This window comes from Quercus suber, unplaced genomic scaffold (genome assembly GCF_002906115.3).
Source record: "Quercus suber isolate HL8 unplaced genomic scaffold, Cork oak 2.0 scaffold_191, whole genome shotgun sequence".
Classification (NCBI taxonomy): domain Eukaryota; kingdom Viridiplantae; phylum Streptophyta; class Magnoliopsida; order Fagales; family Fagaceae; genus Quercus; species Quercus suber.
Genome location: NW_027069649.1, coordinates 18,196 through 32,249, shown reverse-complemented (window position 1 = coordinate 32,249; position 14,054 = coordinate 18,196). Strand labels below are relative to the sequence as shown.

Below are 14,054 nucleotides of genomic sequence, written 5' to 3'. Positions count from 1 at the left end.
TCATATAAAAAGTATGAGGTTTTGTCAAACTTTTTGTGTCACACTAATAAATTATCATGCATGTTTTAATGAGATATATACACACACACACACACACACACATATATATATACACATTTCTTAAAATTCTCTTCATTTAGCCATCCACCTAATCAAATTTACGTTTATGTCAAAATAATACTAATAAGTTATCATGTTTTAATGGGAAAAATGAATTTATTATCATTTATTAATTATCTTGGTATACTAATTATTAATTAATATATAAACTTCCAAATTAAGGATATAAATTAAGGTAAATTAAAATTAAGTAATATATTTATTTTATATATATATATATATATATTTATATTATACACAAACACACATGCAGTTATATATTTATTATTAATAAATTTAAAGACAAATTTTTTCATAACTACAATGATGTTATTTGTGAACTCTAGCTAAAGTGATGTTTTTTCGATGATAATATGACGTGTACAACAGTTGAGAAAAAGTTTGTGCCGTGACTAGCATTACTCATATGTTATGCATGTAGATATATATGCATGCTTGAATAAAACTCAACTTTAATATAAAATCGGATTTGTAAGAGCGAACCAGAGAATATAAATTGACTTGACATGATTGTTTCTATAGATGCATGCATGGATAAAACTCACCTTCATTGTAAAGTATGGTTTGCAAGGACCTGAGAAGGTAATTGGCTTAAGATGATAGTTCTTATTTGCAGGAACCACAAGAGCGCTATTTGCAGAAGAACAAGCCACCTTCCAAGCTTTCATAAATGCCTAACAAAACCAAACCAATATCAGACCAACATAACATTCAAAACCAAATCATGCAAAAAAGGCAGAATTTGAAAACTGAATAAACTGAATTTGTAAAATATGGGATATTATACCTCAGTATCATCTCCACCATTAGCTTTAGCTCCAAAGTCATCTACATTAACCAGCTTCTGTGAAGTGCTTGCGCTGCTAAGCCTTGTTGTGAGATCAAACCTTTTGGTCTGAGACTTCATGAAGTCTACAAGCCATGGCTCATGTTTATCACCCTGGTTGATGGTGCCCATTGATGTAGTGTGGGCTATAGGATCAGGACCTCCATTAGTAGCATGTGGGTCCTCTTTGTAACTGCTAAAGCAGGTTGAGAAAGAGGCTAAGATTATGAGAAGTGTAAGAAATTGGCTTTGTTGAGACATGTCTTTCACTTTTGGAGAAAAAAAGCAATTGTCTTAAAGATGTGCAAAAAGTTTTTAGGATGATAGAAGGTATGAATGTGAGCAATGAAACTGCTTTGTCATTAAGGACAACGTATTTATAGGCTGAGAAGTAAGAGAATATTTTCCATAAATTAGGGCTTTCCATCCTTCATTATAGTCATATTTTAGATGTTAACCCACTCAAAACAAGTACCCAACCGCAATCACATTGTTGTCAACCAAGTACCCAACCGCAATAACTGCCAACCCAAATCAAACCCCCACACCAAGCTACCTTTACAATTTATTGCACATAATTCTAGCCTTCAAAACCACTAAATCCATTACCCACCACTAACTTTAGAGCATCAGCGTCATGGAGCTAGAAGAAAATTTGACTTTTAGTATCTAAAAAAGTCATTTTTATTTATTTTAACTCATTGGTTCACAACTCAGCCTACATCAATGCTTTTATTTTTCACAAAACAGTTAAACACTATTCATTTATTTATTTATTTTTTCTCTCTTCTTCTCTCCCCCTCTTCAACCCACACCCACCAAACCCATGACACAAAATCAACCAGCACCACAAGGCACCACCATCACAACCATCAAACCCACATCCATATTAAACACAAACCCATATGAATATACACCAAGTAAAAACCCAGATTGGACCACCCAACCCACTGCCACAATCTCTAGCCACAACCCACCACATGACTTTCAACCCAAAATTCGATCTCAACCTGCCATTGTTGCTGCTGTTGCCCATGAATAGCAAACCCACCTCTTTCATCTGTCTGAGAGAGAGCAGACTCACAGGGAAGAGAGAGAGGGGTAAGAGATAGAGAAGAGAGAATTAAGAAAGACAAAAAAGAGAGAATCTGGGCGAGGAAGAAAGAAAATAGAAAAGGGAGAGAGAGAGAGTAAAGTAAGAATAAAATACTAATATTTGTTATAACTTTGAGCTATAGTAAACTGTCATTTCATTGGCAGTTTACTATAGCTCATTTGCCAAAAAATTTAAAGATAACAACATTTGGAGCATTTTTGTTGTCGGGGTGAGTAGTTAAAAATAGCAATATAATAATTTCGCACCACTAATGTTAACCTTCTTATATATAATTAAAAAAAAAAAAAAAAGCCTTACATCGCTATAAGCAATTATCAATTAAAAAAGAAATAATTACAATTATTCAGCCAAAACTAAAAGGTATTTGTAACATGCATGTTGAATTTAAAATTTTTGTAATTAACACCTTATATAGTTCGATGTTACTATAATTATTTTTGCAATGTTTACCTCAACGTCTAAATTACCGTCAAAGCTAATAGTTTGCAACATCAACCATAAACTACGAGAGCTTTTTGTTAGGTTTTAGGTTATGTAGGCTAACCCTTGTGTCAAAAACAGGTTTTAATAACGGATATATTCAAGTAGTTTGGTTATGTATTAAGCCAAGTTAAGAAACGTAGTCTTTTTAGTGTTGCTGTAAAAGAAACCGTGAGTATTTCATAGGTCTCTTTGTATCTTCATACTTGTTCATAAACTCAGTCTTGGACCCTTGGTATATTAGGAAGATCTATGTCCATGGAGGCCATTTTTTTTTTTTTTTAATTCAAGTCTCACTGCAAGGGAATTTTTCAAGAGAGACTTATTTGCAGAAATGCTTAGGTCTACTTTCAAACCAAAATTTGAAGGCCATGTCAAATCCAATTCCGATGAAATTTCAATATATTGTTCTTGCGGAAAAGAGCTCTGTGTTGATTGTAGTTGTTGCTTGAAGTTCCTCTCCATTTGCTAGGATGCTAAGAACCATGTAATTATTGAAATCCACATTAGTGTGATGAATATATTTGTTTCCTGTGATCCAAGAATTGTGTTCTTGATATTTTTGTAGTCTTTAGCATTTGTTCTAGAGAAGATTGTTTAAGCCTATTATTCTATAGTGGAAGATTTTTACTGGTGGATTTTCCCTTCTCATTGGAGCGTTTTTTCATGTAAAAATTTAGAGTCTTGGTAGCGGACTGATGCTGGATTTTTCTGTTTGTGTTGGTTACTGTGTCTACTTAATTTATTTGAAGTGCCCATTAAATTTACACAAAGAGAGAAAAATGAATAATTTTGTTGTACAAACTAAAATTTTTTTGCTGTGTAGGAAAAAAAAAGTTAAAAGTTAGATGAATAGTACAATAAGACTTATGATTAGTGTCAAAAAGTGCAATGAGACATTTAAATAGTATAAAAAAAAAAACTAAAAATTCAAATAAGCTGAAACTTGATCACATCGATCCCAAATGGGCTTGAAATGCAAAAAAAAACTATACCTAAGATATAATCACCGCTTTGAGGGCCTTCACTCCCATGATCACTGTCAATAGTGTGGTTACTTTTGTAATCTCCTCTTGCCATATCAAAATGTTAACAAGCTCTAAAGCCTCTAATATCAGATATGGCATAGCAGAAAGCATGAAAGTACTGGATCTCATTTTAGCTAGACTCAAACTCTTAAATCTATCAGAAATAAAGAAAAAGTCAATTTTATTGAAGGCAAATTATTATTTTGTTTTAAAGATTGCAAATCTAGCTATTGAAAGGCCCTGGAAAGTTCTTTTTACAAGTAAAAATATTTTAAAAATTGATCTTATTAAGGAAAATATCCTAATTGATAAGATTCAATGATAAAGCTCTAATTTAACAAGGAAGGCCTTAAAAAAAACCTAAAATAAAGGAAATAAAATCTTAATTCCAATATTTACATGAAATAATTAAAAGAAAATAACAAAAGATAATAATTAAGCCCCATATTCTTTCCTACACTCCTACTCCCTCATTGAATAGTGCATCACAATTACATTTAAGAGAAAAGTTAACAAATGTCTTAAAGACATTGATTTAACAATTAATTTTAAAATCTTTTTACGGGAAAAGAAAAAAAAACTAATTTTTTAATAATTTTTATATTTCCAATAAAAATGATATTAAAAACTTTTCTAAAATAATCAATTAATAAATGCACTATGAGCATCGTCAACAGGACTCTACAATTAAAATATCCCATTTGCAAATTAATCCTACTTTTGTCTTTTTTTCTTCTTCCAATTGATCCTACTTTTGTCTTTCTTTTTTTTTTTTCTTTTTTTTTTTGGGTAAAATTTTTAAATTTTAAATTTTCCTGCACGCGGAGTGCAACTTCATTGTTGTCAAATGTCAATTGGGTTTCAAAAAGCCTAGACAATCTAAATTGAATCTCATGTAATAGTAGGTTAAACAAGATATGTTTAACCTATTGAATGGTCAAACATAAAAATAAAAATATGTGATCATATCAATTTTGATGAGATGATATTGATAGCTTCTCCAATAGATATTCATTGTAAATACTAATAAAACCAGTTGTCACTACATCATGATCTGTAGTATCACCATCACCAACCGAACTTTTGGCATTATTAGTAGACATTACAATGTTCATGTAGTCAAGGAGGAGTTAGGATTTTTTTTGTTCTTGAGTCAAGATAAATCATTATATACATGCGTAAATATACACATACACATATAAATATAAATATTTTAATATTAAAGTAGGTCATAATTTATAAATATATTGTATATAAAATTAACAACTTTCACATATATATATATTTGCAAGTTAATTTTTTAGAGCAACTTATCATCTTTAAACTCCAATACTATACAAAAGTTGTTTAATTTGATATTAAACATGTACCAAAAAAAAAAAAAAAAACGAATTAGAGAAAACAAAAACTATGTCTCTATAATCACTAGACCAATTGACAAATTCTATTGGTTTTTAAGAGCATCATTGGACTAAATCAAATATTTAGGGGGGCCAACTTCTATTTTTGTAGCTACATATTTAAAGTTTTAATACTTATACATAATATAAAATAATATTTTAAAATTTTGGGGAGCCAAGCCTTGCTATAGCTCTGCCCCTGCATATAGTGTTATTAAGTAGTAATTATTTGGACATGATGAGTTCCAGTTAGTTTAACCAATAAAATTTCTTGTTGTCAAGCAAAAGATCTAGGGCCAAAAATTAATTGGAATTTTAACTCAAAGAGAAAAAGCGATAATCATAAAGCGGATAGAGCGGATGACATAAGTTAAAAAATTCTATTTTAAAAAAAAAAAAAAAAATTGATATTAGACCATGGTGCCTCTATTTATATAGATAATTTTGTATTGGCCCTGGGCTCCTGCGCCCTAGGATTCAACAATTAGGCCAAGTCGAGTGAAGACAACATCTTTCCGGACATTACCACCAGAGATCAGTTTTGATTAAATCAATTTCTACTTCTAGGAAATAACCTGAAGAACACACTATCATCATCTTTCATTTTATTTCAATAGCATTCTTTTAAAACTTAAGGGTGCATTTGGTTGGGAGGATAGAAAAGTGGAAAGATAGAAAATAAAAAGATGATGGAAAAGTGAACGGATAGAAGAGATTTTATTTTCCCTCATTTTGTTTGATTAGGAGGGTGGAAAAGTGAAGGGATGAAAAACTTTTTTTGTTTGGTTGAAAATAAAAAATGGAAGGATAGAAAATAGAGTCTATATAAATTTACCATCATGTCTCTATTAGTAAAACAAATGTAACACATTATATTTTTATTAAATATTGTGTACTGATAACCCCAAGGAATTAGGTTAGTGGTTCCTAAGATATCATGAGATCCTGAGTTTGAAATCTCATACACTCGAGGGAATAGAAGCGAAAAAAAATTCAAGAAATGAAAATTGTTACCAAGAATTAAATAAAAAAAAAAAAAAAACCAAAAGGTCCAAAACTGAAATAAGAAGAAACTGGTGAGCCCAAAATTAAAAAAAAAAAAAAATAATAATAGAGGTAATAAAAAGAAGGAAGAAACAATGAGAGTATGAGACAACAAAATGAAAAAGACAAAAAAGGAAAGAAGACATAACGTTGAATGTTGGTGTTGTCTGGGGCAGTTTTTGTCTGAAAATGAGTGACCTTGTTATCTTTGGTGTTTTCTCCCCAATTTGGGGGAGATTTGGTGGCTCGAGGGAAAATAGTCGGGCCTTACTAATTTTCTCTCCCCCTCATTTTCTTAACTAAACATCACTCTTATCCATTTTCTCTCCTATTTTCACATTTTTATTTATACTATGCTTTCCAAAATAATTCCAACTAAACAGATCCTAAAAGACAGTTCAATAAGTAAACTCAAGAACGATCAGTGTATTTAGGCCTAAAAATAATATAAGGATTATTTTTTGCAACTATGGACTAATAATATAAGGAGAAATAAGGTTTACACTACATGTGTTAGGGGCCTTATAATTGAATTGACACTTTCTCATAAACAAAGTGTTTGGGGGTCTATGAAGAGAAAGAGTTTGAGTTGTAAAATTAGTAGCATATTAACTAGATGAACCCTGCTTCCTTTTAGTAAAAAAACATGAATTTTTGTGTTTTTCAGGGAAGGCCAGTTGAAAGTCATGCCTCACACACACACACATATATATATGAGATGAGTTCAAGTTACACCTGGTGTAACTTTTTAGAATTACACATTTTTTAAACCGTTGGACTTAAGTAGATCCAACGGTTAAAAAAAGATCCTCATTATTACAAATATTCTTATGGGCAAAACTCAGATACAATTTCTTAGGTATAGTACCTTAGGTACCCCTTTTAAAATTAAAACACATGTCCACTTATTTAACAATGAAAATGCCGTTTTCTTCTCCGTTTATTTCTTTTCCTTCTTTTATTTTTCCCTGTTTAAGACTTTGACTTCCCATGAGAAAACCCCAAAAACCCAAAACCCCAAAACTGTTTTCTTCTCTTTCTTTTTCTCTCTCTCTTTCCGTCTCTCTCGCTTAAATTGGATGAAATATTCACTTTCTTAACGTCGTCTTCCCTTCCATTAAACTGAAGCCTTTGCTGGTAGCTAGAGAAAATATTAGAAAATGTTCATTCAAATTTTATGAACATCAAGTACTTCTCACATAGTAACAATCAAACCAACAAAATATCAATAAACCACAAACTGATGGGTTCATCAAAGACAGAGGGAGAGAGAAAGAAGAGGCGATTAAGCCAGCGGCGGAGTAGATCGATTGGTGGTGGCCAAGTTTCATGTAGCCAAACCCCAGCCGCTGCCAACGACCACCGCGAGCCACAGAAGGATGGCTCTCTCTCTAATCTCGCAGGTTTCTCTCTCCTAAGCCTGATTCTCTCTCAAGCTCAACCATGGCAGAACCTCAAGAGTACGGCCACCATACACGGCAGCATAGGTCAAAGGGGTCTCCACCACTGATGGCCGCCATTCTCTCTCTTTTTGTTTTATCCTTTGGTTGATTTGGTGATTAGGTTATGAAAGCTTGAGAATTTCATTTGGGTTTGGGAAATGAGGGCTTGTAGATCCGTGGGTTTTGATATGTGCCCTGTTGAAATTCTTTGTGTGTTTTAGAATGGGTTTTTAATTTGATTTATAATTTTTTTAGTGTTTGTTTGAATAGAAAATCTTGATTTCTTGAGAAAATTTTGAATGCCCAAAATAGTCTGAAGCAGGGGAAAAATAAAAGAAGGAAAAGAAATAAACGGAGAAGAAAACGGCATTTTCACTGTTAAGTAAGTGAGCAGGTGTTTTAATTTTAAAAGGGGTACTTAAGGTACTGTACCTAAGGAACTGTATCTAAGTTTTGCCCTATTCTTATTAGAATCTCATTAATTACCCTCATTTATTACATTCTAAACCTATCTCTAAACCCAAAAATGTTTTACGTCTGATTGTCTCTCTCTCTACGTTTCTCTCTCTCTCCGATGGTCAAAAAAAGACCCTCATTAATGCTAATATTCTGATTAGGATCTCATTAATTATCTCTCATTTATTATATTTTATATCTATCTCTAAACCCAAAAAAAAGTGTTACTACCTCCGTCCCATTTTTTTTGTCCTCTATTCCATTTTGAGATGTCCCAAAATATTGCTTGTTTCTAAAAATAAAAGTCATTAATTTACTAATGTTCCTATTATACCCCTATTAATTTACTAATTCAATTTTTTGATAATTTTTTTTAAGAGTTGTTTTGGAAACTTATACATTTTTAAAAGATAGACAAGACAATAAATGATGTTCCCTTAAAAAATTTGACTTTTCAAATAGGACAAAAAAATGGGACGGAGGGAGTATATTATTTGACTCTTTCTCTACGTTTCTCTCTCTTGTCATTCTAGGAACTCTCTTGATTCAGTGGCTTTATTTGCTTATATTGAACTGCTGGGGATGGGACAAGAATCATGGTGAGATACTGCGTTCTAAGGCCATACTTGTTTATGTTTAAAGCCATCTTATCCTTTGAGGTTGGCAGTTTTTGGGTCAGAGCTTGCAAGTTAGTGGCACGATGACATTTATTTTATAGTAGCTGAGAAATCTGAATGAGGCTTGACTGAGCGAGTTATTCTTTGTAACTATACCGGGAAATTCAGACTTCTTTTTCTCTCACAAAGTTCACCATTTTTTTTGTACGTCTACTATTAATACAATCTAAAAGAAGGTTTTCATGTATGCAAAATTGCATGCCATTTTCCCTTGTTATAATTGTCTATTTAACATAAATTTGAGTTGATTTGGTTTGACAGGAAACGTCTATTTAGCTTGATCAATGAACTGCCCACCGTTTTTGAAGTTGTTTCGGAGAGGAAGCCTATAAAAGACAAGCCTAAGTGGATAGCGAAGCAAGTCTCGGGGCAGCACTAGGGTTAGAAAGATGGAACTTAAGCTTTTTTTTAAGGGAAATGCTAACGAATGCCCTTAGGGCATTGGTTAATAATCCATTTAAAGAAAGTTTTTATGGGAAATAAAAAAAAAGTAATTAATATTTTGACAGCTTTTTTCATTTTTCATAAAAGTGGTATCAAAACTTTCCTAAAATGGATTATTAACCAGTGCCCTAAGGGCACTCGTTAGCATTTTCCTTTTAATTTCTTGATTCTTATCTATCATTGAGGAGAAAGAGATAGAGAGAGAAACGTAGAGAGAGAGAGAGAGTCAAATATAACACTTTTTTTGGGTTTAGAGATAGATATAAAATAAAATAAATGATGGATAATTAATGAGATCCTAATCAGCATATTAGGATTAATGAAGGTCTTTTTTTGACTGTTGGATCTACTTAAATCTAATGGTTTAAAAAAGGTATAACTCTAAAGAGTTACATCAGGTGTAACTTGAACCCATCTCATATATATATATATATATATATATGGCATGACTTTCAACTGGCCTTCCTTGGAAAACCCAAAAATTCATGTTTTTTTTACTAAAAGGAAGCAGGGTTCATCTAGTTACAAAGCATGCATTTTTTTTAATTATAAAATATTCGTTGTTCCTTGCTACTATAGGAAATTGTTTGCCGACTTCACTATTATTATTATTATTATTATTATTATTATTTTTTTGAGAGAGACTTCACTATTATTATACACTAGTTAATCTATAATATTTGAAACGAAAGTTCATTTAAAGAAAACTGAAAACGACCAGAGTAAGAAAACTGTTTTTGTTAAATTTTTAGAGAGTTAGCAAGAGAAAACTGGATGGGAGAAAACTGGATGGCTATAAAGACCACCTTGAAGCAGAACCTATAAAAAACAGGGATCTGACTAGGTACATTGCGTTGGGGCTGAGATGCCTGTATTTTAGTATTAGATTTATATGCTTCGATTACTTTCCTATGTATGAGCACGGGGAAGTAGGTAGGATTTTTTATTTAAGGGGAATTACTTATTCATATGTTAGTCATATATAACTCATACATATATTGTATACAAAATGATCAATGAAATTAAATAATATTTCTAAACACAAATCAGTGTACAAAAATGAGTAATTTGCTATAACATGAACCAAATAAAGCATCTCCTATAAAAGTTATGTTCAACAATGGTCTTTCATAGAATAAAACTTACATTATCAAATTCTATTGGATTCCTATTTAAATCTTCAAATAAATAAATCTCAATTGCAACTATAGAAAACAAGAATTTGACCAGGTACATTGCGTTTGGTGGCTGAGATGCCATTATTTAGTATTAATTTATATGCTTCTTGTTACTTTCCTATGTAAGCACGGGGCATAGGTAAGATTTTTTATTTAAGGGGAATTACTTATTCATATGTTAGTAATAACTCATACATATATTGTATACAAAATGATTAATGAAATTAAATAATATTTCTAAACTCAAATTAGTGTACAAAAATGAGTAATTTTGCTATAAACAAGAACCAAATAAAGCATCTCCTATAAAAGTTATGTTCAATAATGACCTTTCATAGAATAAACTTATTCATTATCTATTCTATTAGATTTCCTATTTAAATCTTCAAATAAATAAATCTCAATTGCAACTATAGAAAACAGGAATCTGACTAGGTACATTGGCGTTGGTGGCTAAGATGCCTGTATTTTAGTATTAGATTTATATGCTTCCTGTTACTTCCCATGTATAAGCATAGGAGTGTAGGCAGGATTTTTTATTTAGGGGAATTGCTATATCATATGTTATTCATAACTCATACATATATTATATACAAAGTGATCAATGAAATTAAAATAATAGGTTAGCAAAAAAAAAAAAAAAAAAAAATTTCTAAACTCAAAATCAGTGTACAAAAATGAGTCAATTTGCTATAAACATGAACCAAATAAAGCATCTCCTATAAAAATTATGTTCAACAATGACCTTTCATAGAATAAAACTTATTCATTATCAATTCTATTAGATTCCCTATTTAAATCTTCAAATAAATAAATCTCAATTGCAACTATAGAAAACAGGAATCTGACTAGGTAACATTGCGTTTGGTGGCTGAGATGCCTGTATTTTAGTATTAGATTTATATGCTTCCTGTTACTTTCCATGTATGAGCACGGGAGCGTAGGCAAGATTTTATTTAGGGAAATACTATTCATATGTTAGTCATAACTCATACATATATTATATACAAAGTGATCAATGAAATTAAATAATATTTCTAACTCAAATCAGTGAACAAAAAATGAGTAATTTTCTATAAACATGAACCAAAAAAAAGCATCTCCTATAAAAGTTATGTTCAACGTTGATCTTTCATAGAATAAAATTCGTTCATTATCAATTATAGGATTTCCTATTTAAATCTTCAAATAAATAAATCTCAATTGCAACCTAAATTTTCTTCTAGAAAAAGATAAATTAAAAAAAAAAAATTTCATTGTTAGCACCTTATCAAGCCACCTAAATCCAAAAGTAAAGATATTATTCAGTAGAGAGAAAAAAAANCTTTAGTTCAGATTCCTCACCGCAATTTCTCAGTTCTTTCATTCTACTTCTCTCTTAGTTCCTTGATCTCTCTCACTCTCTCGATCTCTCAACAGCCAACACCTCCAGTTCGAAATCTTTAGATCTTCAAACCTCCATCATTGTTGATCTGCAATTCTCCTCCATCGCACCATTGTCGATCTGTAATTATCTCTCAAAGGCTTGATTTTCAGTCATTTTCTCTCTTTAATTCTTTGTTTCAGTCTCTTGCCAGTTCAGATCTTCTATCATCTCTCTCTATTTTTGTTTGTGTTTGTTGGATTTGTGAGCTACTGGTGTTTGGGTTTGTAGATCTTACATGTTGTAAATTCTTACATGTTATGTATACATACCTCACATGTTTTGTTTGTAAATAATTCTTTTTCATAAATATTCATGTAATATGTTATATGTTAAATAAATTAAAATGGGGTACTATCCACATTAATTTGAAAGGGTAAAGTCCAAACCTGAGTTTGGGAAGGGTATAGTGGCCCGCTCATGAAAATGACGGAAGTATTCGCCAAACTTCACCCCTAGCTTGTCAAAGTAGGCTTGGGATGATTGAAACTTCACGAAGGCTTCGGCCTTGGCATCCTCTATGAGATCGGGAAGAGCAGCCGGCTCTGTCGCCATGTTCGTCAACCACTCAACCCGATAGGCATGCCTCTCAAGCTCGACGATCTTGGCTTTTTGAGCCTTGAGCTCAGCGTCAGTTGAATAGGCAATGGACGAACCCTAGAATGGACAGGTCTAAATGACAGATGAACAAGAGCTCCACACGGTGTAAGAAAGTAAAAACAGTAAACAGTAAGGTCAGTAGGGGTGAAGAGCTATCTATAGGGCGAAGAAGCGAGAAACGAAGCGACATGACTGTTGTTGCCCAATCAGAAGATGTCACAAGTCCCTTACGCAGTTCAAAATACCATTTTGGCCCTATAGGTTACATGAACACCAAGGTAGACCGCTACATAACCAAAATTGCTTGTTGTATTCTGCAACCCATCGAGCATCCTGACGACCACGGAATAGGGGGCAGCTGAAAAGGATATTTCGACCAAGAAAATTTACTAACTCCTTTTGCCATCAGGTTGGCAATGCCCTTTGGGTTCCGTAGACCCTTTAGTCTTGAATCACCCCTCGAGCCAAATATACCATTTGGGATCAATATACCCGTCGAGACAAATATACACTTCGGGATTAATACACCCATCGGGAAAAATATATCCTTTGGGATTAATACACTTGTCGGGTGAAATATACCCTTCCGGATCAATACACCCATTGGGAAAAATATACCCTTCGGGACCAACATACCCGTCGGGCCAAATATACCATTTCGGATAAATATACCTGTCGAGACAAATATACCATTTGGTATCAATATACCCTTCAGGATCAATATACCTGTCGGGCCAAATATACCAATTGAGACAAATATGGACAAAGGTGTCCTTCGGGATAAAACATCTCCTTTGAGTTTGATGGCCACATGACACTATTTATAGCTTCCATACATATTCGTCATTAGTAGGGGTGTCCACGGGTCGGGCGGGTTGGGTTTGTGCCCAACCCGCAAATTGACCCGTAAGAGATTGGATTGCAAATTCTCAACCCACAACCAACCTGTTAAAAGGGTCGGGTTTCGCGGGTCGGTTCGCCGGCGGGTGGCATTGGTTTTGGATGAGGCTGAAACCTGACGGAAAACATAGAAAAACAGCCAAAATCGGCGAGATCTCACCCGATCCGGCCAAGATCCGGTGAGGATTTCGTTAAATCCGATTATTTTTGCCCCAAATCGTGCCGAGAATCGCTGGATCTGGTGTATCTATGCCGGATCTGGTTGTTTTGGTCGCCGAAATCTGCAAATCAAGCTGAAAACTCATCGGAATCGCTGGAGAATTCACCAGAGTTTGATGTCTTCGAGCGGGTCGGGTTTCACGGGTTTGAATGAGGGGACTCGAAACCGACCCACCGGTGTCGGGTTTTGGAGCTTGGGACCCGCGGCCGACCACCAGAGCAGTCAGATTGGTGAACGCCGATCGGGTATAGGTGGGTTGGGCGGGTGGTCGGGTGGGTTGGACAGTCCTAGTCATCAGGTATGAATCTACCCATCGGGTTAACCAATACTAACTGTGAAATATACTTAGTCCCACTCCATTTGCGTACTCCCCACTTGTGAATCCCTATATGGAAAGAACTTGTATACCACATCCACGGATCTCTCTACATATTCGTATCCTTCTAATATAGGAAATAAAGCCCTAAGATCTCGTAACATTAACTCAATATCTTCCCTACAAGAAAATGTCCTATGTTCATGGGATCTTGGTCAGTTTTACATCACTATATAAGCACCAATTCTCCTCTTCTCCATGGTATGTGAAATTTCCTAACTCTTATACTTTCGAGTTATTGGAGATTCTTTTATTACTGACTTAACCTTTGAAGAGTCTTTGGCCGGCACCTTACCAGTGCTTTCTATAGGTTGTTCATTCTT

The 14,054-nt window shown here is 33.4% G+C and overlaps 1 protein-coding gene across 1 annotated transcript; it reads right to left on the bottom strand.

Moving 5' to 3' along the window:
• Positions 1–136: 136 nt before the first annotated feature.
• LOC136069811 (polygalacturonase-like) lies at positions 137–1,293 on the bottom strand. Its single transcript, XM_065778794.1, has 3 exons — positions 908–1,293; positions 666–794; positions 137–148 (listed from the first exon to the last, which is right to left on the bottom strand). The coding sequence occupies exons 1-3, from the start codon at positions 1,205–1,207 to the stop codon at positions 137–139; spliced, it is 441 nt and encodes a 146-aa protein (XP_065634866.1). The 5' UTR covers positions 1,208–1,293.
• Between the last annotated feature and the right edge of the window lie 12,761 nt (positions 1,294–14,054).

What these genes read in the sequence shown, in the direction of transcription:
- LOC136069811 (XM_065778794.1), bottom strand. Translation starts at nt 1,207, where the DNA reads ATGTCTCAACAAAGCCAATTTCTTACACTTCTCATAATCTTAGCCTCT. An exon ending in ATGGTGGAGATGATACTGAG is followed by an intron (nt 795 to 907) that starts GTATAATATCCC and finishes TGGTTTTGTTAG; the next exon opens with GCATTTATGAAAGCTTGGAA.